The sequence below is a fragment of the Salvelinus alpinus genome, chromosome 28, assembly GCF_045679555.1.
Source record: "Salvelinus alpinus chromosome 28, SLU_Salpinus.1, whole genome shotgun sequence".
NCBI lineage: Eukaryota > Metazoa > Chordata > Actinopteri > Salmoniformes > Salmonidae > Salvelinus > Salvelinus alpinus.
Window position 1 is genome coordinate 12,994,815 of NC_092113.1, and position 26,213 is coordinate 13,021,027.

The window sequence follows — 26,213 nt, forward strand, 5'->3', positions numbered from 1 at the left end:
TAGACCTGGCACTCCGGTACTGCTTGCCGTGCGGTAGCAGAGAGAACAGTCTATGACTAGGTTGTCTAATTTTTAGGGCCTTCCTCTGACACCGCCTGGTATAGAGGTCCTGGATGGCAGGAAGCTTGGCCCCAGTGATGTACTGGGCCGTACACACTACCCTCTGTAGTGCCTTGCGGTCGGGGGCCGAGCAGTTGCCATACCAGGCAGTGATGCAACCTGTCAGGATGCTCTCGATGGTGCAGCTGTAAAACCTTTTGAGGATCTGAGAACCCATGCCAAATCTTTTCAGTCTCCTGAGGGGGAATAGGTTTTGTCGTGCCCTCTTCACGACTGTCTTGATGTGCTTGGACCATGTTAGTTTGTTGGTGATGTGGACACCAAGGAACTTGAAGCTCTCAACCTGCTCCAGCACAGCCCCGTCGATGAGAATGGGGGCATGCTCGGTCCTCCTTTTCCTATAGTCCACAATCATCTCCTTTGTCTTGATGACGTTGAGGGAGAGGTTGTTGTCATTGCACCACAGGTCTATGACCTCCTCCGTATAGGCTGTCTCATCGTTGTCAGTGATCAGGCCTACCATTGTTGTGTCATCAGCAAACTTAATGATGGTGTTGGAGTAGTGCCTGGCCGTGCAGTCATGAGTGAATAGGGAGTACAGGGGGGGACTGAGCATGCATCCATGAGGGGCCCCCGTGTTGAGGATCAGCGTGGCGCATGTGTTGTTACTAACCCTTACCATCTGGAGGCGGCCCGAAGTCCAGAATCCAGTTGCAGAGGGAGGTGTTAAGTCCCAGGGTCCTTAGCTTAGTGATGAGCTTTGAGGGCACTGTGGTGTTGAATGCTGAGCTGTAGTCAATGAATAGCATTCTCACATAAGTGTTCCTTTTGTCCAGGTGGGAAAGGGCAGTGTGGAGTGCAATAGAGATTGCATCATCTGTGGAGCTGATGCGGTATGCAAATTGGAGTGGGTCTCGGGTTTCTGGGATAATGGTGTTGATGTGAGCCATGACCAGCCTTTCAAACTATTTCATGGCTACAGACGTGAGTGCTATGGGTCAGTAGTCATTTAGGAAGGTTACCTTAGTGTTCTTGGGCACAGGGACTATGGTGGTCTGCTTGAAACATGTTGGTATTACAGATTCAGACAGGGAGAGGTTGAAAATGTCAGTGATGACTGTTCGCCAGCTGGTCAGCTCATGCTCAGAGTACACGTCCTGGTAATCCGTCTGTTGACCTGTTTAAAGGTCTTACTCACATCGGCTGCAGAGAGCGTGATCACACAGTCATCTGGACCAGCTGATGCTCTCATGCATGTTTCAGTGTTACTTGCATCGAAGCAAGCGTAGAAGTTACTTAGCTCGTCTGGTAGGCTCGTGTCTCTGGGCAGCTCTCGGTTGTGCTTTCCTTTGTAGTCTGTAATAGTTTGCAAGCCCTGCCAAATCCAACGAGCGTCGAAGCCGGTGTAGTACGATTCAATCTTAGTCCTGTATTGACACTTTGACTGTTTGATGGTTCGTAGGAGGGCATAGCGGGATTTCTTATAAGCTTCCTGGTTAGAGTCCCGCTCCTTGAAAGCGGCAGCTCTAGCCTTTAGCTCGAGCTGAATGTTGCCTGTAATCCATGGCTTCTGGTTGGGGTATGTACGTAGAGTCACTGTGGGGACGACGTCCTCGATGCACTTATTGATAAAGCCAGCGACTGATGTGGTGTACTCCTCAATGCCATCAGAAGAATCCCGGAACATATTCTAGTCTGTGCTAGCAAAACAGTCCTGTAGTTTAGCATCTGCTTCATCTGACCACTTTTTTTATAGACCGAGTCACTGGTGCTTCATGCTTTAATTTTTGCTTGTAAGCAGGAATCAGGAGGATAGAATTCTGGTCAGATTTTCCAAATGGAGGGCGAGGGAGAGCTTTGTATACGTCTCCGTGTGTGGAGTAAAGGTGGTCTAGAATTTGTTCCCCTCTGGTTGCACATATAACATGCTGATAGAAATTCGGTAAAATTGATTAAAGTCACCTGCCACCAGGAATGTTTGCGTCTGGATGAGCGTTTTCCTGTTTGCTTATGGAGGAATACAGCTCATTGAGTGCGGTTTTAGTGCCAACTTCGCTCTGTGGTGGTATGTAGACAGCTACGGAAAATACAGATGAAAACTCTCTAGGTAGATAGGGTGGTCTACAGTTTATCATGAGATACTCTTCCTCACGCGAGGAAAACTTTGAGACTTCCTTAGATATCATGCACCAGCTGTTGTTTACATAAATGCAATGGCCCCCGCCCCGTGTCTTACCAGAGGCTGCTGTTCTGTCCTGCCGATAGAGTGTATAACCCGCTAGCTGTATGTTCTTAATGTCGTCGTTCAGCCACGACTCTGTGAAACATAAAATATGACCGTTTTTAATATCCCGTTGGTAGGATATACAGGCTTTCAGTTCGTCCCATTTATTTTACAGCGATTGAACGTTAGCTAGCAGAATGGAAGGCATGGGCAGATTAGCCACTTGTCGCCTGATCCTCGCAACGCACCCTGATCTTTTGCCTCGAAATCTCTGTTTCCTTCTCCGGCGAATCACGGGGATCGGGGCCTAGTCGGGTGTCTGCAGTATATCACTCGCGTCCGACTCATTGAAGAAGAACTTCTCGTCCAATTTGAGGTGAGTAATCCCAGTTCTGATGTCCAGAAGCTCTTTTCGGTCATAAGAGACGGTAGCAGCAACAATATGTACAAAAATAGCATGATTGGTTGCGAGCCGATAAGACGGCAGCCTTACCCTCCAGCTCCATCACCTTATGGTAAAATCCCTGAGTGGTTTCCTTCCTTTCCGGCAACTGAGTTAAGAAGGACGCCTGTAGCTTTGTAGTGACTGGGTGCATTGATACACCATCCAAAATGTAATTAATAATTTCACCATGAGTAGGGAGGGATATTCAATGTCAGTTTTTTTTTTACCAATAGATGCCCTTCTTTGCGAGGCATTGGAAAACCTCTCTGGTCTCTGTGGTTGAATCTGTGTTTGAAATTCACTGTTTGACTGAGGGACCTTACAGATAATTGTATGTGTGGGCTACAGAGATGAGCTAGTCATTAAAAATCATGCTAAACACTATTATTGCACACAGAGTGAGTCCATGCAACTTATATGTGACTTGTTAAGCACATTTTTACTCCTGAACTTATTTAAGCTTGCCATAACAAAGGGCTTGAATACTTATTGACTCAAGACAATTCAGCTTTTAATTTTTAATTAATTTGTTAAAATATTAAAAACATAATTCCACTTTGACTTTAGGGAGTATTGTGTGTAGGCCAGTGACACACAAGTCTACATTTGATAATTTTTTTACTCTGTAACACAACAAAATGTGGAAAAGGTCAAGGGGTATGAACAATTTCTGAAAGCACTATACCTGTCATGGGTTTAGTGGATGCCAGGAGAACGCTACCTGCCTGAATGGATAGTTCCAACTGTAAAATTTGGTGGATGAGGAATAATGTTCTGGGGCTGTTTTCATGGGCTAGGTTAGGCCCCTTAGTTCCAGTGAAGGGAAATCTTAACGCTACAACATTCAATGACATTATAGAGGATTGTGCGTTTCCAACTTTGTGGCAACAGTTTGGGGAAGACCCTATCCTGTTTCAGCATGACAATGCCCTAGTGCATAAAACAAGGTCAATACATAAATGGTGTGGAAGAACTTGACTGGCATGCACAGAGCCCTGACCTAAACCCCATCGAACACCTTTGGGATGAATTGGAATGCCGACTGCGAGCCAGGCTTAATCGCCCAACATCAGTGCCCGACCTCACTAATGCTCTTGTGGCTGAATGTAAGCAAGTCCCCGCAGCAATGTTCCAACATCTAGTGGAAAGCCTTCCCAGAAGAGTGGAGGCTCTTATAGCTTATAGCAGCAAAGAGTGGACCAAATCCATATTTTTGCCCATGATTTTGGAATGAGCTCTTCGACGAGCAGGTGTCCACATACTTTTGGTCATGTAATGTAGATGGGGAAGGGGGGGCTTCAATGTATTTCGTAAGAAGATACTTTCGAGAGCAGTATTTTTGTATTCGTATTTTTAAAATACTTTTCAACATAATTTTTTAATGCGGTTCACCATTGTGTGGGCCCCTCTCATCCGGCATTGGTATCAGAAGTCTGATGGCACTATGGTGTGATAAGAGCGTCTGCTAAATGAACTAAATATAAATGTGTAAGTAAGAATAGACAATTGCAAAGCATGCTGAGTATTATTCTAATGAGCTCAGCCCCGAAACAAGGTTTTGTCTAGAAGGGATACAGCTTTTGTCAAAATTGAATTTTCGTAGCAGGTTTAAGAGAACTAGGTCACGCTGTATGTCATCTAGACATGTTCATTCTGGTTTGTTCATTTTCACATATACATTTACTGTACATTTTGGTCATTTAGCAGACACTCTTAACCAGAGTGACTTACCGTCAGTCCATTCAACTATGGTAGGTAAACAACAACATATCACAGCCATAACAAGTAAAACGTTTCTGTAACCATTACTGAGAATGTTGATGCTGTTCGGGCCGGCTACTTGCAAATGCATTTCTGTATTTTAAAATACAAAATACATGTATTTTAATTAAATACATTTCAAAATACAAGTATTGTGTAGTTTATTTTGATACATTGATCTTTATGGTATTTTGTAATTGTAGTTTGCCATTTTATTTTCAAATGTTTGCCCATCCCTGGTTATTGTACCCCCTTAGCTCCCTGGAAAATGGACTCTTCCAACAACTGACTTTTATAAGGAGTGCTTAATGCAGCTGTTGTCTATAAGCCTTTGTGGGTTTCGAAAAAGCCAAGTGGGCATGGCTTGAACTGTGGTGACTGGTTATTGGTTTTTGCTGGTTGTAGATTGGCAGAGTTTTTCCTAGTCAAGTCACATGGTCATAGCCCTACCTATACCAACAAGAGACTGACGTTTATGCTTTAACTATATACCACACACATCTGGAAACTCATGTCATACTGTTCCTCTGTAAGTAAGTCTGACTGAACGTCATGACCCTGAGTATATCCAGGCATATGTGCAGAGAACCACACAAATCAAAAGGAAATACTGTTCAGCCCAAACAATTATGAAGAGGAAGTGTAAATGTATGTGGCACATGGTATTTAAGACATGATTATATTGGTTGGAAATTAATATTATAACCCAGGCTCTTTGGCTCAGGAAATTGCAACCAAGGCAGGCATTCCCCAATGGAAAACCTCAGAACTCTTGATGATTTATGGAAAAGATATTGACCACATTTTTCCTCAAACATACAGTATACAGACAAAACTTGCACACCAGACATGACATCTACAAATAACCTCCATTTAAAAGGATAACAGATTAGGTAGATAGGAACTAAACATACAAAATATGAATGATTGGTTGTGTGTGGCTCAGTTGGTAAGCCTATGGTGCTAGCAACACAAAGGTTGTGTGTTCAAATCCCGCTGTGGCACTGATATGAAAAAGTCTGCTCTCAATGTAAGTCTATATTGATAAAAGCATCTGCTAAATAGGATATATATACACATGGTTGGGTAGGTTACTTTCTAAATGTTACCTGTCCCAAATTTTAATCAGTAACTGCACTTTTGATTACCCAAACTCAGAAATGTAATTTGATTACTTTCAGTTCGTTTTGGATTACTTTCCCCTCAAGAGGCATTAGAAGAAGATAAAAAGGATCCATCAAATGCATTTGGTGTGTAACAGACTCGCTCAGGTGGAACAAACTTAAACTTCCGCCTTTTTTCAATGTTGAATTGAATGTCATTGAGAACACAGAAAGGTGTCACAATGTATTTTTTTCCCCACATACATAATTTCTGAATCTAAAAGTAATCTAAGGAGTAATTCTCTAGTTGAAAAAAAAAAGTATTTGTAATCTGATTACAATATTTTTGCTGGTATTACATGTAACCAAGGATGGAAATGAAGATGGCCCGCTAGCCTGAGGCTAGAACTTTTCTAGCAAAATTTTTTCTCAACTAGCCTAATGGCTAGTGCCCAAAATCCTTAAATTCCATTCCTGCATGTAACTGATTACATTGCAACCAAGGCAGGCATCTCGCAATGTAAAACCTCAGAATTCTTGATGATTTCCGGAAAAGATACTGACATTTGTTTTTTACATTTAATCAGTTACTCCCAAACCCTGTATATATAATTATATTATCTACAATGGCACTACTGTCAACCCTAAAGGAGACATTTCTAAAAGCCTTTGCCCAGCAGTGGACCTAACTAAGCACAAATTGCTGAACCCTCGTATTAGATAATGTGGTGAAAACAGTCCTAAGTGAAAACTAATTACATTAACACTTTGCTAACGAGCTGTTGGAGAGGCCCCTGGAGGTTGGCTCTTCATAAAGAGTGGCAAAGCATCTGCCACGCACTTCCTGACTCTGCTCACGTTCTAATTGGCCCCAGTGGGTTTCTGTAGCACAACCGTGTTATTTAGAGGTGGGGGAATTAAATGCTCATTTTCCATCCAGGTAGGCCTACAGTGGATCTGGAAAGTATTCAGACCCCTTGACTTTTCCCCTATTTTGTTACGTTACAGCCTTATTCTAAAAGGGATTTAATTACTTTTTTCCCTCATCAATCTACACACAATACCCCATAATGACAAAGTGAAAACAGGTTTTTATAAATGTTAGCAAATGTATTAAAAATAAAAAACAGAAATAACTTATTGACATTAGTATTCAGACCCTTTGCTATGAGACTCGAAATTGAACTCAGGTGCATCCTGTTTCCATTAACCATCATTGAGATGTTTCTACAACTTGATTGGAGTCCAGCTGTGGTAAATTCAATTAATTGGACATGATTTGGAAAGGCACACACCTGTCTGCAGGGATGTTTTTCAGCGGCAGGTTCTGGGAGACTAGAAAAGATGAACGGAGCAAAGTACAGAGAGATCCTTCCAACAGGACAACGACCCTAAGCACACAGCCAAGACAACGCAGGAGTGGCTTCGGGACAAGTCTCTGAATGTCCTTGAGTGGCCCAGCCAGAGCCCGGACTTGAACCCGATCAAACATCTCTGGAGAGACCTGAAAACAGCATTGAGTCCCAAAAAGTCAAAAAACCTGAGTTGATTTGGATGATATTTATATTTTCTTTGTTTTCTATCTGACACTGTGAATGGGGCTTTGCAGACCGAGAGGCAATACAAGAAGATACAACTATTACTCAAACATGAACTATTAATCAAACACTAATGGTTTATTTCCATAGCAACAGCCTGATGGAAAAATTCCCACCCTTTAATGGTCATTTACTATGTTTCTCTGTAAACATCAGACCAGCAGGAGAGATGGCCGCCAACAGAATGTCAGGCAACAGAGGCATCACAGGGCCACAACCTGTTGATATCAATCAAACTTTCATTTTCTATTGGAAAAAGAAAGGAAAAACACTTCAGAGCAATATTCTGATGCATATTGACATAGCATATCTGCCTTAACACTTTAAAGGCACAATATGTAATTTCACCAGCCTGACCCTGACACTTTGTTTGGCAAATAGAGGAGTGGGGTTAGGTAACTACTCTTACAGTACCGCTGTAACTACCCTTCAATTCAAATGTAACTACTCTTAACTACACTCCATGAGATCAACATGAAGCTATGCATTGTGGTGTTTTGACTCAAATTACATTAAAAACATAAATAAACAATGGAGTACTACAACCATACATTTCAGGTTTTGACAGGGTAAGCCAGCTGTTTCCCCTGGGATATTTTTCATCAGTGGTGGCAAAGCTAGCGGGGGGAGTAGGGTGGATAAATTTTCTTAATGCCCTACTCTTGGCCGCAGAGACAATATGTTGTTATTTTAAAGCAAATTGCCTGCAATTCTACACAATATGCCATGGCTTAGGTCGTGCTCTTATGCTATCTCAGTGACTCAAACATTATAATAAAATCAATGGTGGCCCCATGCCATGCCATTTTTAAAATGAATATAGGGGAAACATTGACTAAGCTCATAATGCATTTAAAAGGTTAGATGTCTATAAGTTCATAAAGGGACGCATATTTTTTAGTGAACCATACATTCCGATAACAGTGCAAACGATGAGGTCTCCCGGTATCCCTAATCAACTTGGCTTGGCTTATGGCTGTATAGGAGCTAACTGCTTGCTACTACCTGCTGCTGCAGAAAGCCTAGCTGACTTTAGTTGCTGCCGTACCCATTAATTAAAGTCAGGGGTTATTTTCCAACTTCTTTCCGCTCCTGCGAAGAGCATCAGTGAGCTTAGTCAAAACTATAATCTCCTCCATGTGCATACCTTATGCAACATGCTCTGCCAGTACGACTCATTCCTCTTTCTCTCTGCGCCCCTCAATGAGATGGTACAGAGATGGTGTGTAAACATAACAAATGACTAATTGTCAGGAGGGGGAGGGGTGTTGTCGGCGCAACAGGCTTTGTTTGGCTGCTGACGTGCACTGTCTCATACGAAAAGACTAGATGAAAAATGTGTGTCAAATTCACTTGCAGCACAGCACCATTTATTTGGATCCCCTTCAAACACGATTTAAAGAAATAGAAAAGGAGGACAAGACAATGAGCAGCGCTCCGTGTTCAGGCCTATTATTCTCAATAAACTTCACTTATGCTTTGAAATAACATTCAATCAATTCCACAACAGAAATAAGTCAAGTAAATTGTGTAGGCCCTATTGTGTTCACGCCCCAAAGGACGACACGTGACATCGTGTAAATATTAACTTGCGGTCGTTGGCATGAAGAACTGCTCATGCACTGAATGTGTTATGAAGTCGTCGTTATGAAGCCCTTTCAAATAAAGTGTCACTGGTTGTACAGTAGTCCTACAGTATGTATGCTACACCCTCTCTTGCTTGTAGGCCTACAGCAGCTGTGTTGAGCGAGCGCTACTGCTGGCGAAAGCAGGTAGTAAGGCCTAATCCTGCGGACTGACTGTCTAACCCAAACCCCAGTCGCTCCCTGGGTGAGAGTGATAGCTTCCCCGTGCGCGGGGCCGCGGCTGCTATTGTAGAATCACAGAGCGTTTAATTTAAACAAATGACTATAATAATGGCTTGTTGTGTGCTGGGCTTAATTAGCATTTCAAAGGAAATGGCAAGCCCCTTTTAAGTGGGCTTTGTGTCCCACTGTATGTGTGTACTGTAAGCAGGTTCCCCTCTTCAGACTAGCATGGAAAAGCAACATGTTCAGTCTGTGTAGTCTGTCAGTGCCCTTCCTACTCACTCTCTGGGGTGCGTATCAATTTGGTAAATCGCTTCCTTCCCTCAGCTCTTGATTGCTGGATACTGGTATTATAATTGTACTAGGTGTATGTTAGTTATACTAAATAGTGAGTATGCTTCTCCCTTTTGTGCTTCTTCTCTCCATGATAAAATCTTACCTTAAGAGTACTTTACTGTACTGGAACTAATATGTACTGCAACATGAAAAAGCAGAACTATTTTCATCAGGATAAAAAGTGGTTCTCCAGATTCAATTGTTTACTCTTGTACATAATCTCAGAAAGTCAGCTAATGCAATGTTACAAAAACTCTACGACCATGCTGTTTTAAATATTCATTCGTCTTAACAGTCGCCTAAGGTTATTTGAATTAGCAGCATGAATATTCATGGCTCCAATGAATGCTCATTTGTTTTTAATGTTTAATCCTTTAATACACTTCTTAATTTCTTTACTCTCATCCATGCATAAGCATCCAAAGCAAAGCTTTACTTTTGTTAAACACTTTCTTTAATAACATATTTGTTTTTATTCAAAGTGAATCATAGTGCCCTGACTATTATTGAGTTCCTGTGAAAGCGAAACAAGATGTCATATATGTTCCAGTTGAAGGCAACAGTGCAGGCAGGTCATATTTGATGTGTCTCAGGCCTGCCCAGACTGTCTGGAATGGAACTTCATTGCTAACTTCAATTCAAACAGCAGAAATCGTCAATTTTAGCCCCATATGTAATCATTATTATTCATCTTGAGGTTATGCTGTTTGAATATGACCATTCATGTTTTTAAGATCAGATACTGATTTGTATAATATGTGACTGGCTAATTCTGACCTTGTTCAACATTTGATTCACCTTCCATGTACTATGATTATGTCAATAACTGCAGCCATCGATACACTTTTTGTGTTGCTGCTTTTAAAATGGTTGTGTTGTTTTTCTCGCTGTCTATGCCCCGGTCTATGTCCTAAATGCCAAGTGATGCAATACACATTTCCTTTAACAGATTAAATTAAGTTAAGCTAACATTCAGTGAGTCTGACTAAAATGTATGCCGAAAACACACACAAACAACCACAGACAGTTTCAAAACTAACACTTTGTGTCGATCTAAAACGGGTTATAAAGAAAATCTAGAAGTACCAGTAAAACATCCCACATGATTAAAGTGATAGTTCATCCAAATGTAGGAATTGTTTATTGGTCCCTTACCCTGAACGGAGTCTATGGACAAGGAGGCAATAATCCATACTTGGACATGTCATTTAAAACATGTAACATAGAGTACATAGACTTCCTGATAAGTACATAGACTTATCAGGCTTCCGGCGCCGAAAAGAGATGGCTGCCTCGCTTCGTGTTCCTTGGAAAATATGCAGTATTTTGTTTTTTTACGTGTTATTTCTTACATCGGTACCCCGGGTAATCTTAGGTTTCATTACATACAGTCGGGAGGAACTACTGAATATACGATTAACGTCAACTCATCATCGTTCCTACCAGGAATATGACTTTCCCGAAACGGATCCAGTGTTTTGCCTTCCACACAATACAATGGATCTGATCCCAGCCGGCGACCCTGTGCGACGCCGAAAAAGGGGAAAACGTGGCGGTCTCGTGGTCAGGCTTCGGAGACGGGCACATCGCGCTCCACTCCCTAGCATACTACTCGCCAATGTCCAGTCTCTTGACAATAAGGTTGATGAAATCCGAGCACGGGTAGCATTCCAGAGAGACATCAGGGATTGCAATGTGCTCTGCTTCACGGAAACATGGCTAACTCAAGGGACGCTAACGGAGTCGGTGCAGCCAGCTGGTTTCTTCATGCATCGCGCCGACAGAAACAAACATCTTTCCGGTAAGAAGAGGGGCGGGGGGGTATGCCTTATGATTAACGAGAAGTGGTGTGATCATCATAACAACACACAAGAACTCAAGTCGTTCTGTTCACCTGATCTAGAACTCCTCACAATCAAATGTCGACCGCATTATCTACCAAGGGAATTCTCGTCAATCATAATCACAGCCGTATACATTCCCCCCCAAGCAGACACATCGATGGCCCTGAACGAACTTTATCTGACTCTTTGTAAACTGGAAACCACACACCCTGAGGCTGCATTCATCGTAGCTGGGGATTTTAACAAGGCTAATCTAAAAACAAAACTCCCTAAATTCTATCAGCATATCGATTGTGCTACCAGGGCTGGAAAAACACTAGACCATTGTTATACTAATTTCCGCGACGCTTATAAGGCCCTCCCCCGCCCCCCTTTCGGAAAAGCTGACCACGACTCCATTTTGTTGATTCCAGCCTACAAACAAAAACTCAAACAACAAGCTCCCGCGCTCAGGTCTGTTCAACGCTGGTCCGACCAATCTGAATCCACGCTTCAAGACTGCTTCGATCACGCAGATTGGAATATGTTCCGCATCGCGTCCAACAACAATATTGACGAATATGCTGATTCGGTGAGCGAGTTCATTAGGAAGTGCATTGACGATGTCGTACCCACAGCAACGATAAAAACATTCCCAAACCAGAAACCGTGGATTGACGGCAGCATTCGCGTGAAACTGAAAGCGCGAACCACTGCTTTTAACCAGGGCAAGGTGACCGGAAGCATGACCGAATACAAACAGTGTAGCTATTCTCTCCGCAAGGCAATCAAACAGGCCAAGTCTCAGTACAGAGACAAAATCGAGTCGAAATTCAACAGCTCAGACACAAGAGGTATGTGGCAGGGTCTACAGTCAATCACGGATTACAAAAAGAAAATCCGCCCCGTCGAGGACCAGGATGTCTTGCTCCCAGACAGGCTAAACAACTTTTTTGCCCGCTTTGAGGACAATACAGTGCCACTGACACGGCCCCCTACCAAAACCTGCGGGCTCTCCTTCACTGCAGCCGAGGTGAGTAAAACATTTAAACGTGTTAACCCTCGCAAGGCTGCAGGCCCAGACGGCATTCCCAGCCGCGTCCTCAGAGCATGCGCAGACCAGCTGGCTGGTGTGTTTACGGACATATTCAATCAATCCTTATCCCAGTCTGCTGTTCCCACATGCTTCAAGAGGGCCACCATTGTTCCTGTTCCCAAGAAAGCTAAGGTAACTGAGCTAAACGACTACCGCCCCGTAGCACTCACTTCCGTCATCATGAAGTGCTTTGAGAGACTAGTCAAGGACCATATCACCTCCACCCTACCGGACACCCTAGACCCACTCCAATTTGCTTACCGACCCAATAGGTCCACAGACGACGCAATCGCAACCACACTGCACACTGCCCTAACCCATCTGGACAAGAGGAATACCCATGTGAGAATGCTGTTCATCGATTACAGCTCAGCATTTAACACCATAGTACCCTCCAAACTCGTCATCAAGCTCGAGACCCTGGGTCTCGACCCCGCCCTGTGCAACTGGGTCCTGGACTTCCTGACGGGCCGCCCCCAGGTGGTGAGGGTAGGTAACAACATCTCCACCCCGCTGATCCTCAACACTGGGGCCCCACAAGGGTGCGTTCTGAGCCCTCTCCTGTACTCCCTGTTCACCCACGACTGCGTGGCCATGCACGCCTCCAACTCAATCATCAAGTTTGCGGATGACACTACAGTGGTAGGCTTGATCACCAACAACGACGAGACGGCCTACAGGGAGGAGGTGAGGGCCCTCGGAGTGTGGTGTCAGGAAAATAACCTCATACTCAACGTCAACAAAACAAAGGAGATGATTGTGGACTTCAGGAAACAGCAGAGGGAGCACCCCCCTATCCACATCGACGGGTCAGTAGTGGAGAAGGTGGAAAGTTTTAAGTTCCTCGGTGTACACATCACGGACAAACTGAACTGGTCCACCCACACAGACAGCGTTGTGAAGAAGGCGCAGCAGCGCCTCTTCAACCTCAGGAGGCTGAAGAAATTCGGCTTGTCACCAAAAGCACTCACAAACTTCTACAGATGCACAATCGAGAGCATCCTGTCGGGCTGTATCACCGCCTGGTACGGCAACTGCTCCGCCCACAACCGTAAGGCTCTCCAGAGGGTAGTGAGGTCTGCAGAACGCATCACCAGGGGCAAACTACCTGCCCTCCAGGACACCTACACCACCCGATGTCACAGGAAGGCCATAAAGATCATCAAGGACAACAACCACCCAAGCCACTGCCTGTTCACCCCGCTATCATCCAGAAGGCGAGGTCAGTACAGGTGCATCAAAGCAGGGACCGAGAGACTGAAAAACAGCTTCTATCTCAAGGCCATCAGACTGTTAAACAGCCACCACTAACATTTAGCGGCCGCTGCCAACATACTGACTCAACTCCAGCCACTTTAAAAATGGGAATTGATGGAAATTATGTAAAAATGTACCACTAGCCACTTTAAGCAATGCCACTTAATACAATGTTTACATACCCTACATTACCCATCTCATATGTATATATACTGTACTCTATATCATCTACTGCATCTTGCCATCTTTATGCAATACATGTACCACTAGCCACTTTAAACTATGCCACTTTATGTTTACATACCCTACAGTACTCATCTCATATGTATATACCGTACTCTATACCATCTACTGCATCTGCCATGCCGTTCTGTACCACCACTCATCCATATATCTTTATGTACATATTCTTTATCCCTTTACACTTGTGTGTGTGTGTAAGGTAGTAGTGTGGAATTGTTAGGTTAGATTACTGTTGGTTATTACTGCATTGTCGGAACTAGAAGCACAAGCATTTCGCTACACTCGCATTAACATCTGCTAACCATGTGTATGTGACTAATAAAATTTGATTTGATTTGATTTGAAACACATTTTCTAATAAGGATGAACTATCCCTTCAGTGTGTTATTATTGGATAGCAGCATAGTCAACAATTTTTTATATTGATAAAGCAAGTATGGCCTTAAACAGTCTGAAAATAACATTTGCTTTGCATCACAACAGTAATGCCAACTAGACACTATTCATAGTCTAACAATAACCCAAATTTAAAGTATTTAGACAACAGAGATTCCTGAATACATGCAGCCTGTGGTCTAATGACAGATGCACCCTGCCAAAAATAGTTATGTAGCTCCACATGTTTAACTAGATTGAACAAATCCCCTAATTCGGATAATGTGAGTTCTACATTAACTTGCAGATTTGACTGAGCTTTTGTGGCGGTGGGCAGTTCCCCAAACCACCCTCATTATGCTTGAAAAGAAACGTCGGCTGGCGTTCAGTTTTAATATTTAAACGTCCCGGCGTCCCCCTCGGCACTGTGCCTGTCCCCATCCTCCACTCTTATTGAGAGTGGAGGATTCCCTCCTCTTTTTCAAATAATTCCCTCCTCTTTTTCTTGCAAACATAAGCCAGACGATCCAGGCTCGGGGATCTGGTGGCCAGTCAAACATGACGCCCCCAACAGTGGCACACTGAGGAGAAAGCAACGTTGACAGTGATAGGGATTCTCCATGCAGACATAATGAGCACTCCATCAAGCTTAGAAATTAAGCATTGTTCAATGTCCCATTCAAACTTTGTGTCCATCTGCCCTTAGATAACAGAGTTTTTTGGGCAGGGGGGTCAGAACATTTCTAGAACATCACACTTTCTCCTATAACACTATCCAGCTAGCAAACACCTATCGGACCACTGATGGCTATGAGGCAGTACACCACTGTAAGCTGATATTGGAACCATGTCGATAGCCTTTACTCTATAAGTAGTGTCGGCTACTGCCATCTGACCACTGGAAAGCACATCAGCCAAATGAGTAGTGGGCTGCTGACTTTACCGATAACAAGCCACCGTAAACTTCTAATTAACGATAAAATATCCAAACCATTCCCTCATGTTTTGGAAACTTATTTTGCTAGCTGTGATATGTGATTATTGTAATTAGCAACAAAGGCAGAGTTTGTTGTCAGCTACTACATACAAATGCATCGTAGAAAGGCAGGCTAAGATTCAAAGTCTCAGATGAAACATACAGTAGCTTGACGTAAATACGAATTTCATTTAACTATCGTAAAAAATACTACTACTTTCATATCCAAGTCGAAAGCTACATATCGTATCAACATTTAGTTGCTTCAGCCCATTATCCCATCTCCTGCAGATCATCCTGTGAATTAGCAGCTAATTATTTAGCCTTCTGGGCAGTCAGAATGAACAGAGGGCGGAGCCTGTCAAAGATGAGATTAATTCATAGAAAAAAATGAGTGGAAGGGTATTATCATGTGCTCCACCAGTGATCAGAGATTTGGGATATTTGTGACACTGCTCTCAGTAATAAAAAAAATATATTTGAGACATCTCATGATAAGAAATGAACAAGTGGGCTTATATGACTATGTCTATTTCTAAAATTATGTTGATGCTCATGGTCAGATCAACTGCTGACAATACTGTAATGCCTTAAATCTGGGATGTCAAACTCATTCCACGGGTTTAGTTATTTTTGTGTCTGTTGGTTTTGTTTTTTTCCCTTTCAATTACGCCCTAGACAACCAGGCGAGGGGAGTTCCTTACTAATTAGTGACCTTAATTCACCAATCAAGTACAAGGGAGGAGCGAAAACCCGCAGACACTGAGCCCTCCGCGGAATGTGTTTGACACATGTGCCTTAAAGGGATAGTTCAGCAAACGTACACATTTATAAACAGTGGCTAGTTTAACAAAAGCAAAAGGATTGCGGTCACTCCTTGTCCTAAAGACTGCTTTCAAGGTTAGACAACACATATTAAGAGTATGTAATTTCCCTGAACTATCTCGTTAAAACTGCTTGCTATGTGAGACCATGAGATGCATGGAGAATCCTAAAGCAGAGAGAAGTTTCCTGAGCTTTAGCCTTAGGCTAAATGTTGTACACAAACCAGCAACATCATCCCCAGAGATGAGCAATGTCTATTGCTCCAGCTGAGCTTGTAGTTCTGTATTTGTAAAGGAGTTTACATACCCGGTAGGATAGTTATCATTGCTGATATGAACTGTATGCTTGAGGCATTGCTGTTGAATCAACTCATTTTCTTATTGTTACAGTACAGCTGCAATGAAAAAAACACTTGACACTGAATTATAATGCTTCACTTTAATAATAATAATAATGATCAGCATATGCCTTCATTGAATACTAAGGAAACCTTTATGTTTTGCATTACCCCACGTTGCAAAAACCATACTTTCTGCCTTTTTCAACACAGTATGTTCCTGAAACACAAATACCGTGCTGTGGCTATGACAAAAATATGAATTTCATCTGTCAATTATGCCTTTATTGGCATGAAATTAAGGTTCATTGACATCATAGGAAAAACGTCAAATGAAACATCCTCATCTTCAATTCCTTTAAGATATTTCATGCTATACATTTCTATGCCTCTGCCTGAGAAATAAGCTCCTCTTGTCCCCAGAGATAATAAATGAATTACATTTTTTTCCTTATCGGTCATCTATTTTTCCAGAGTAAGCTATTACTTGCTCAGGTTGCTAGGCAACAGGAAATATTAATAGTCACTATTATTAGCCAGGCTCCAGCAGAGTAGTACTAAAATGAGGAAGTGGAAAACATGAATGTGTTACATAAATCTTTGGACCGTTCACGGTGTGTGCAAGTCTCTGTTTGTGCAGTGATTTATGGCGATGACGATTCATTTATGAGAATAGGGGGTGTGAAATAAGAAAATGGAACATTACCCTGAAGGACTATTTGAAAATAAATTATTGCAAAGGTGAAACAAAAGCTGTTAATAAACCAGGACTCTCTTTCTCAAAGAAAAGTTATTGGCCTAATACACCAAGTAGGAAAGGGGAGCTGCTTTCTCCCATATGTAAATGTCTATGTTTGTGCGCATAAGCACATACGCATGGCATGCACATGAACACGCACCCATGCATGCCTCATTCCAATTGTGTCAATTAATGCTGTCTTTGCTATGACAAATAGTAGCTCGAGCATTTTCTAACCACTGGTAAATGTATAACTAAAGAAATAAACGCCAAAAAACACAATACGTAGCCTACTATATATCACTATACCACCCATATTCAGCTTACTGGTATGTTCAACACAGTGACTTAAGCCCAGTCTCTGCCACACACATAAAATGTACAACATAGGCACTTTGATTCCAAAATCTCATAAGACCTGATTAAACCAAGGATAAATGCCACGGATGCTCACATTAAACCATGAATATTTATAAGCTAAAAGTTATATTTGTGTCAGATGAAAGTATATAAAACTGAATTATTCACACGCAGGTCATCTATAATTCATCTCGTTCGATTCCATGATTAAAAAACTTGGATGTGTACGCCAGGGGTGTTTGCATGTTCAGTGTGAACCATGTTTAACACATGAAATAGTCGCTTACTGGCGTTGGAATGGAGGTCCTCGGCATCCTTATGAAAGAGAAAAGTAGCTGACAAGGGAGAACCCTTTCTCCTCCAAGACCCTCTTTTTCGCTTTGTCTATAAGAGAGTGAATGAAAATGTGCACCGCACAGCTCGTTTCTCTCTTTCTGTGCTCACTTTGAGCCAATCAAATCTTTTGAGTTTGACGATTTGAATAGACATGAAGGAGTCTGTCGCAAAGGTCTGGGAGTTAAAAAGCATCATGTGTAAAGCAAAATTGTTGCATGTGTCTGCTGGGGTCTCCATAAGCTTTTGTTCCACACTCTGTAATAGGCCTGTTAGAGTGCTGCTAATTGAAACAAGCGTGTTTCCCTGTTCTAAAAGCAGAACATGTCCCTTATGAAGCCACACTGAAAATATGTGGTAATTAACATAACATTGAATTGAATCTTACTCTGCATTGGCAAACAAATACTGGTTATACCTTCATATCAACCCTAACAACAGTCCAACGACGACAAAACAACCAATTAAATGATCATACATGCTCATAACAAGTCTTGCAATGCATTATAACTGCATCATAATGTGTTATACCTGCAGGCTTTAAGTAAAGTGTTAGCAAACGTTCCATGACGATATACATAAACCAAACTGCAGCTCTGGATGAGTGAGGAGGAGGAAGAGGAAGAGACAGAAGAGGAGAAAGACTGTAACTGGTGTATCTTACCGAGTGCATGGTATGCCCCGAGAGAAGATGGCTATCTTGGCTCAGCATGTTGGACATCATGAGGGCTGCGGGCAGCTCCGGGTAGGAGTAGGGGTTGAGCAGGCCGTTGTGGGGCAGCGAGTGAAAGGTGTAACCTGACTCGGGGTCCATAAGGTGCAGAAGAGAAGGATCAGCGTGGTTGGGGGGCGTAATGGGGGGGATCTCGTAGTCTTCATCCCCTCCTCCTCCGCTGTTGCTTCCTCGGCCCTGACTGGAGTAGTTCTGAGAGGGGAGACAAGGTGATGGGATGAGTTTCAAGTTCAAGGTTCACATTTTCAGTTTATTTTCCATTTGTGATGAACACATTGGAAACCTTGCTAACTCGAGTTCTTACGGTAAAAGGAGTGATGTGTAGAGCGTAGGAGTTGAGATATTGAAGTAAAATATATCAACAAATGCCATCGTTCACGATGCCACAAATTATTCATCTATTAGGAGATTAAACGACAATGAATTCACCTGAAACCACAACTGCGTATGCTTCTCTACGTAGGAAGACATTAATATACAAATCCTACTTTAATAACCAATACTAATTTGCTCACTCAGCTTTTGAAATCAATCCTAGTGCATGTTATAATGCAGAATGATGTAAAGCTCTCTCTGACTAGGGGGCCTCAGTGTCAGTCCAGAATGCAGGAGCATGTACAAACAAAGAAATCTGTTTGTGATGATGAAAATAATTTACTTCAATGTCTGTTGAAGATGAATGGCTTATTAATCAATAAGCCAAACAAATCTTTACTCATGAAGCACTGGCAACAAACACCAGGGTTGGGTCAATTACTTTAACTCTTTGAATTAAAGATACTCACATTGACTAACATTTCTCAATGTTCTGATTAATAATGGGATTTCAATCAAATTCCTGAACTGAATTTGGTTGAGATGGAATTAACTAAATCTCCATGACAGTCGTGACGTCATGAGTTGTATTTAAGGTGACTAAATACCTCTTCTCTCCCTCTATCAGAACAAGGTGAAAAACGTTCTCATGATTCTGCATATGCAAATCAGGTGGTAGAGGAGGAAGCCTCACTGTGGTATCTTCAAGGGCCATCTTGACATAATATTATGCTGAGAAATATGGTTTTGCACTCTCAAAAGCACACTGAGGGTATTCACCAGGGAATGAAAAGCAATTTTGTCAGAGGCAATCTGATGCTGACTCCCTTTATAATGACTGGGGAAAATTAATCATCACAAATAGTATTCCAGTGTCAGCCATTCAAGAGCTTTTTAATAGAATTTTTATGATTCATGTCTCGGGGTACACATCAAGCAGTCCGTTCTGCAACATTTCAGAAATCAATTCAATATCATCTTCGTGTAGGCCGTCACCTCGCCTGCCAGAGAAGCCATTTATCTTGCAAACAAATACTTTTAGCAAACAAATGGAAAGAAATACTGAGGAAAATAAAGCATGGTCCAACAGGCTGTGTTGGTGCATGGAACCAAGATAAAAGGCTGTTTTTTTCTCTTGATGTTTTCATAACATACACTTTACGTGTGTATGGACTTATAACACAATACTATAATTACTATTGTATTCAACTTCAGTGAGAGCTCGTGTTCCCACAAAACAGGTTAATGACAACCCGTATTTATTTTCTACTTTGTCCATCGGAATTGCACTTCTCAAAACACTTTCAAGGACTGTGCTACTACAGTTTTGTCTAATGAGCGAGATAAATATAGCATATTATTGTAATATATAAGGATTTCTTGAAAAAAAGCCAAATATGTCACTTAGCAAGTATTTTCATAATTTGTAATTTGGGAACACCATTATTAGATTACTGCAGAAAGTCATTTATCTGGCTCTAATCAGTCCTATTTTATTCTCTGAATGAACCTACCAATGGTATTGAAGGGATACTGTATGGGATTCTGTATGGTTTGTCATAACTTGGCTATACAGTAATATGAGGTAGTTTACTGTGTATTTGAACATGTGCACAACAATGAAAGAACAGCTGTTATTAAGACACTTTATGACATCAAGTATGAATGAGATACTTGTATCTAGGATACATTTATTGACTGTTACACTATATATACAAAAGTATGTGGACACCCCTTCAAATTAGTGGAATTGGCTATTTCAGTCACACCAGTAAAATCGAGCAAACAGCCATGCAATCTCCATAGACAAACATTGGCAGTAGAATGACCTTACTGAAGAGCTCAGTGACTTTCAACGTGGCACCGTCACAGGAACGTGGCACCGTCACGAACTAACAACAAGTCAGTTCGTCAAATTTCAGTTCGTCAAATCACTGTAAGTGCTATTATTGTGAAGTGGAAATGTCTCGGAGTAACAACGGCATGTAGAGTGTAAAAATTGTCTGTCCTCGGTTGAAACACTCACTATCGAGTTCCAAACTGCCTCTGGAAGCAACGTCAGCACAATAACTGTCATCGGAAGCTTCATGAAATGGGTTTCCATGGCCGAGCAGCCGCACACAAGGCTAAGATCACCATGCCCAATGCCAAGCATCGGCTTGAGTGGTGTAAAGCTCGCCGTAATTGAATTACATTTATTTTGGGTAACAGACATATACAACAAAATGTACAATGTGGAACCAGAGGATATCACTTGAAAGTATTAATTAAAATGCTTGTTTTTCCAAAGTGGTCCTCGATGGTAAAAACAATAACACATATAATGATTAAAAGGCAAGACAAAATTACAAACAACCATAAATACATTCATTTATATTGACATCCTAAAAAGTGGCACAATTCTCTGCACTTCTCGCTAACCTTAAAAATCAACCATATTAATTTCAAATTAAAACAATCTATCCATTGCACATCATGCATATCATTCAAATAAATACACCTGACCAGCCGTAGGGGGCACAAGGGGCAGTGGAGTGGTTTCTCTTACTTATACAACCTTGTCCAAATGAAAACCTTCGACTGCTTTTTAAAGCTATTTTTACTTTTTCTTTGCTTGATCTCCAAGGGAAGGCTATTCCATAGACAAATGCCTGTATAGAAAAACATGCTCCTCGCAGTAGTTTACTCTTGGGATTTTACAAGACATAACACTAGATCTGGTATTGTAACTGTGTTGGTTATAGACAATATCAATGTGGTTCTTCATATAACCTGGGGCACGATCATTTAAGATGTCAAACATAATGATTACGTTTAAGTTGGTTCACTCTGGACTCCAAAGGCAACATGCCCACCTCCCGGAAGTCCTGTACCCCTATGTGGTTCCTAGGGGGGACATTCACCATATACCTGATAACATTATTTTGCATGACCTGCATTCTCTTTTTCAGCTTTTTTGATAGCCCACTATACCAAGCAGAGCAGCATAATCAAAACGACACTGAATCAAGGTTGAGACAAGCAGTTTCTTAACTTTGATGTTGTAACAGTCCTGACCTGTTTTATGTTGTTTTTATGTGTTTATGGTCAGGGCATGTGTTTTGGGTGGGCAGTCTATGTTATTCGTTTCTATGTTGGTTTTGGTTTGCCTGGTATGGCTCTTGATTAGAGGCAGGTGGTTTGCGTTTTTCTCTAATCAAGAGTCATATTTAGGTAGGCTGTTCACAAGGTTTGTTGGTGGGTGGTTGTCTCCTGTGTCTGTGTCGATGTTTGCACCATACGGGACTGTTTACGGTTTGTTCATTTATGTAGTCTGTTCCTGTTCATTTCGTTCTTCACGTTGTATGTAAGTTCGTTGTTCAGGTCTGTCTACTTTCGTTTTGTTATTTTGTATCATTTTCAAGTATAGTTCGTTTTCGTGTTTGTTCGTTTTGTTTATTTAAAATAAAAATCATCATGTATTCACAACCCGCTGCGCCTTGGTTCGATCACTACTCCTCCTCTTCTTATGAAGAGAGAGAGGAACGCCGTTACAGAACCACCCACCTATCCAGAGCCAAGCAGCGGTGTAAACGGAGTAAGGGACAGCGAAAGAAGGAGGAATGGACTTGGGACGATGTATTGGACGGTAAAGGTTGCTACACATGGGAGGAGATCCTGGCTGGAAGGGATCGCCTCCCATGGGAACAGGTGGAGGCACTGAGGAGAGCAGAGGCTACTGGGTTGAAGAACCGGAGTTATGAGGGGACGCGTCTTGCACGGAAGCCCGAAAAGCCCGTGAGTAACTCCCAAAAATTTCTTGGGGGGGGGCTAAGGGGTTGTGGGCCAAGGGCAGGTAGGAGACCTGCGCCCACTTCCCAGGCTAACCGTGGAGAGCGGGAGTACGGGCAGACACCGTGTTACGCAGTAGAGCGCACGGTGTCTCCTGTACGTGTGCATAGCCCGGTGCGGGTTATTCCACCTCCCCGCACTGGTAGGGCTAGATTGGGCATTGAGCCAGGTGTCATGAGGCCGGCTCAACGCGTCTGGTCTCCAGTGCGTCTCCTCGGGCCGGCATACATGGCACCTGCCTTACGCATGGTTTCCCCGGTTCGCCTACATAGCCCGGTGCGGGTTATTCCACCTCCCCGCACTGGTCGGGCAACCGGGAGTATTCAACCAGGTAAGGTTGGGCAAGCTCAATGCTCAAGAGTGCCAGTACGCCTCCACGGTCCGGTATTTCCGGCACCACCTCCCCGCCCCAGCCTAGTACCTACAGTGTCTACACTACGCACTAGGCTACCAGTGCGTATCCTGAGCCCTGTTCCTCCTCCACGCACTCTCCCTGTAGTGCGTGTATCTAGCCCGGTGCCTCCAGTTCCGGCCCCACGCACTAAGCTACCAGTGCGTCTCCAGAGCCCTGTACACACTGTATATTCTCCCCCTACTAATCCTGATGTGCTTGTCCTCAGCCCGGCGTCACCAGTGCCGGTACCACGCATCAGGGGTAGAGTAGGCTTTGAGAATACAGTGTGCCCTGTCCCTGCTCCCCGCACTAGTAGGGAGGTGCTTATCATTAGCACGGTGCCTCCAGTTCCGGCACCACGCACCAGGTCTACAGTGCGCCGTATCCGGCTAGAGCCATCCGTCTCACCAGCGCCATCTGAGCCATCCGTCTCCCCAGCGCCATCTGAGCCATCCGTCTCCCCAGCGCCATCTGAGCCATCCGTCTCCCCAGCGCCATCTGAGCCATCCGTCTCCCCAGCGCCGTCTGAGCCATCCGTCTGCCAGGAGCCTGCAAAGCCGCCCGTCTGCCATGAGCCTGCAAAGCCGCCCGTCTGCCATGAGCCTACAGAGCCGTCAGCCAGACAGGAGCCGCTAGAGCCATCAGCCAGACAGGAGCCGCTAGAGCCGTCAGCCAGACAGGATCTGCCAGAGCCGCCAACCAGACAGGATCTGCCAGAGCCGCCAACCAGACAGGATCTGCCAGAGCCGCCAACCAGACAGGATCTGCCAGAGCCGCCAACCAGACAGGATCTGCCAGAGCCGCCAACCAGACAGGATCTGCCAGAGCCGCCAACCAGACAGGATCTGCCAGAGCCGCCAACCAGACAGGATCTGCCAGAGCCGCCAGCGAGCCATGAGCAGCCAGAGCCGTCAGAGCGCCATGAGCAGCCAGAGCCGTCAGAGCGCCATGAGCAGCCAGAGCCGTCAGAGCGCCATGAGCAGCCAGAGCCGTCAGAGCGCCATGAGCAGCCAGAGCCGTCAGAGCGCCATGAGCGTCGAGAGCCGTCAGCCTGCCATGAGCGTCGAGAGCCGTCAGCCTGCCATGAGCGTCGAGAGCCGTCAGCCTGCCATGAGCGTCGAGAGCCGTCAGCCTGCCATGAGCGTCGAGAGCCGTCAGCCTGCCATGAGCGTCGAGAGCCGTCAGCCTGCCATGAGCGTCGAGAGCCGTCAGCCTGCCATGAGCGTCGAGAGTCGTCAGTCAGCCATGAGCTGCCCTTCAGCCTGAAAAGGCTAGATACCCAGAACTGCCCATCAGTCCAGAGCTGTCTCTCTGTCCGGAGCTGCCTTTCAGTCCGGAGTTGCCCCTCTATCCTGATCTCCCTCTCTATCTTTATCTACTTCTATATTCTTATCTATCCCTCTGTCTTGATTTATCTCTCTGTCCCGGTGTTGTCCTTATTAGATATGTTGTTAAGGGGATTTTGTGGGGGTCAAAAGAGGGTGGACATTCTTGGAGGGAGGAAGTTAGGATGGACTATGGTGGTATGGGGACAGCGTCCTGAGCCGGAACCACCACCGTGGTCAACTGCCCACCCGGACCCTCCCCTGGACTTTGTGCTTGTGCGCCCGGCGTGCGCATCTTGAGGGGGGGGTACTGTAACAGTCCTGACCTGTTTTATGTTGTTTTTATGTGTTTATGGTCAGGGCATGTGTTTTGGGTGGGCAGTCTATGTTATTCGTTTCTATGTTGGTTTTGGTTTGCCTGGTATGGCTCTTGATTAGAGGCAGGTGGTTTGCGTTTTTCTCTAATCAAGAGTCATATTTAGGTAGGGCATTCTCACTGTTTGTTTGTGGGTGATTGTCTCCTGTGTCCGTATGTCTGTTCGTACCACATGGGACTGTAGCGTTTGTTTGTTTCGTTTCGTTTCGATGTCGTCTGTTTTCCTGTATGTAAGTTTATGTTTAGTTATGTAAGTTTATGTTCAGGTTGCGTCAACGTCGTTTTGTTATTTTGTAGTTTGAAAGTGTTTTGTTTCGTTTCGTGTTTGCCATCATCGTTGTTTAATAAAGATGGCTTATTTCCCAAAGCCTGCGTTTTGGTCTGAGGATCCTTCTCTCCTCACCTCTTCCGAGGATGAGGAGAGCGACAGCCGTTACAGATGTTAAAATATCAATCATTTCAATTTTAGCATTTTAGCAGCAATCAGGTCTCCAGATAGGGATTGATCTAGGGACACACCAAAATAAGTTACACTTGTTTTAGATTCAATCTCCTTGTCTGCATAGTTTACCCATATCTTGTCAGCCCTAAGCAATCTACGTTTTGTTGCAAACAAAATCGCTAAAGTTTTTCCCAAATGTAGCGACAAATTGTTGTCAGTCAACCAATCTCTAACAAAATGCAATTCCTTACTCAGGGTTTCCTTTATGTAAACGGTATCCTTCCCTGATAACAGTATGGCTGAGTCATCAGCATAAAGCACTTTACTGTACTTGGCATTTCATTAACGTATATAAGAAATAAGAGAGGCCCTAAAATGGATCCCTGCGGTACTCCACAGGATATTTCTTTGGCCTCTGACAGAACATCGCCAACATTACATACTTGTGTTCTGTTGGTCAGATAAAACCCAAACCAATTCACTGTTACATCATTTAGACCCATGCATTTCAGTTTCATCAGGAGAATATCATGGTCCACTGTGTCAAAAGCTTTCTGCAAGTCTAACATGACCATACCTGTATAGTTCCCCTTCTCACTTTCCTGCTTGATGTGGTCAAAATGGTGGATAAGGCAAGTATCATTGGAATGAGCATCTTCTAAAGCCAGATTGGACTCTGGAGCAGTGGAAACGCGTTCTCTGGAGTGATGAATCATGCTTCACCATCTGGCAGTCCGACAGACTAATCTGGGTTAGGCGGATGCCTGGAGAACGCTACCTGCCCCAATGCATAGTGCCAACTGTAAAGTTTGGTAGAGGAGGAATATTGGTCTGGGGCTGTTTTTCATGGTTTGGGCTAGGCCCCTTAGATCCAGTGAAGGGAAATCTAAATGTTACAACATACAATGACATGCTAGACGATTCTGTGCTTCCAACTTTGTGGCAACAGGCATTTTACTGTATCAGCATGACAATGCCCACGTGCACAAAATTAGGTCATTACAGAAATGGTTTGTCGAGATTAGTGTGGAAGAACTTGACTGGCCTGCACAGATCCCTGACCTCAACCCCATCGAACACCTTTGGGATGAATTGGAA

At 43.5% G+C, this 26,213-nt stretch overlaps 1 protein-coding gene across 4 annotated transcripts in view; it reads right to left on the bottom strand.

Moving 5' to 3' along the window:
- The window catches only part of LOC139557213 (TOX high mobility group box family member 2-like), a 135,653-nt gene that overhangs the window by 16,809 nt on the left and 92,631 nt on the right, over positions 1-26,213 (bottom strand). For all 4 annotated transcript variants that reach the window (XM_071371721.1, XM_071371719.1, XM_071371718.1 and 1 more), the window contains one exon: positions 18,364-18,624. In XM_071371721.1, the coding sequence (XP_071227822.1) occupies positions 18,364-18,624 (261 nt within the window). The remainder of the gene's footprint in view (positions 1-18,363; positions 18,625-26,213) is intronic.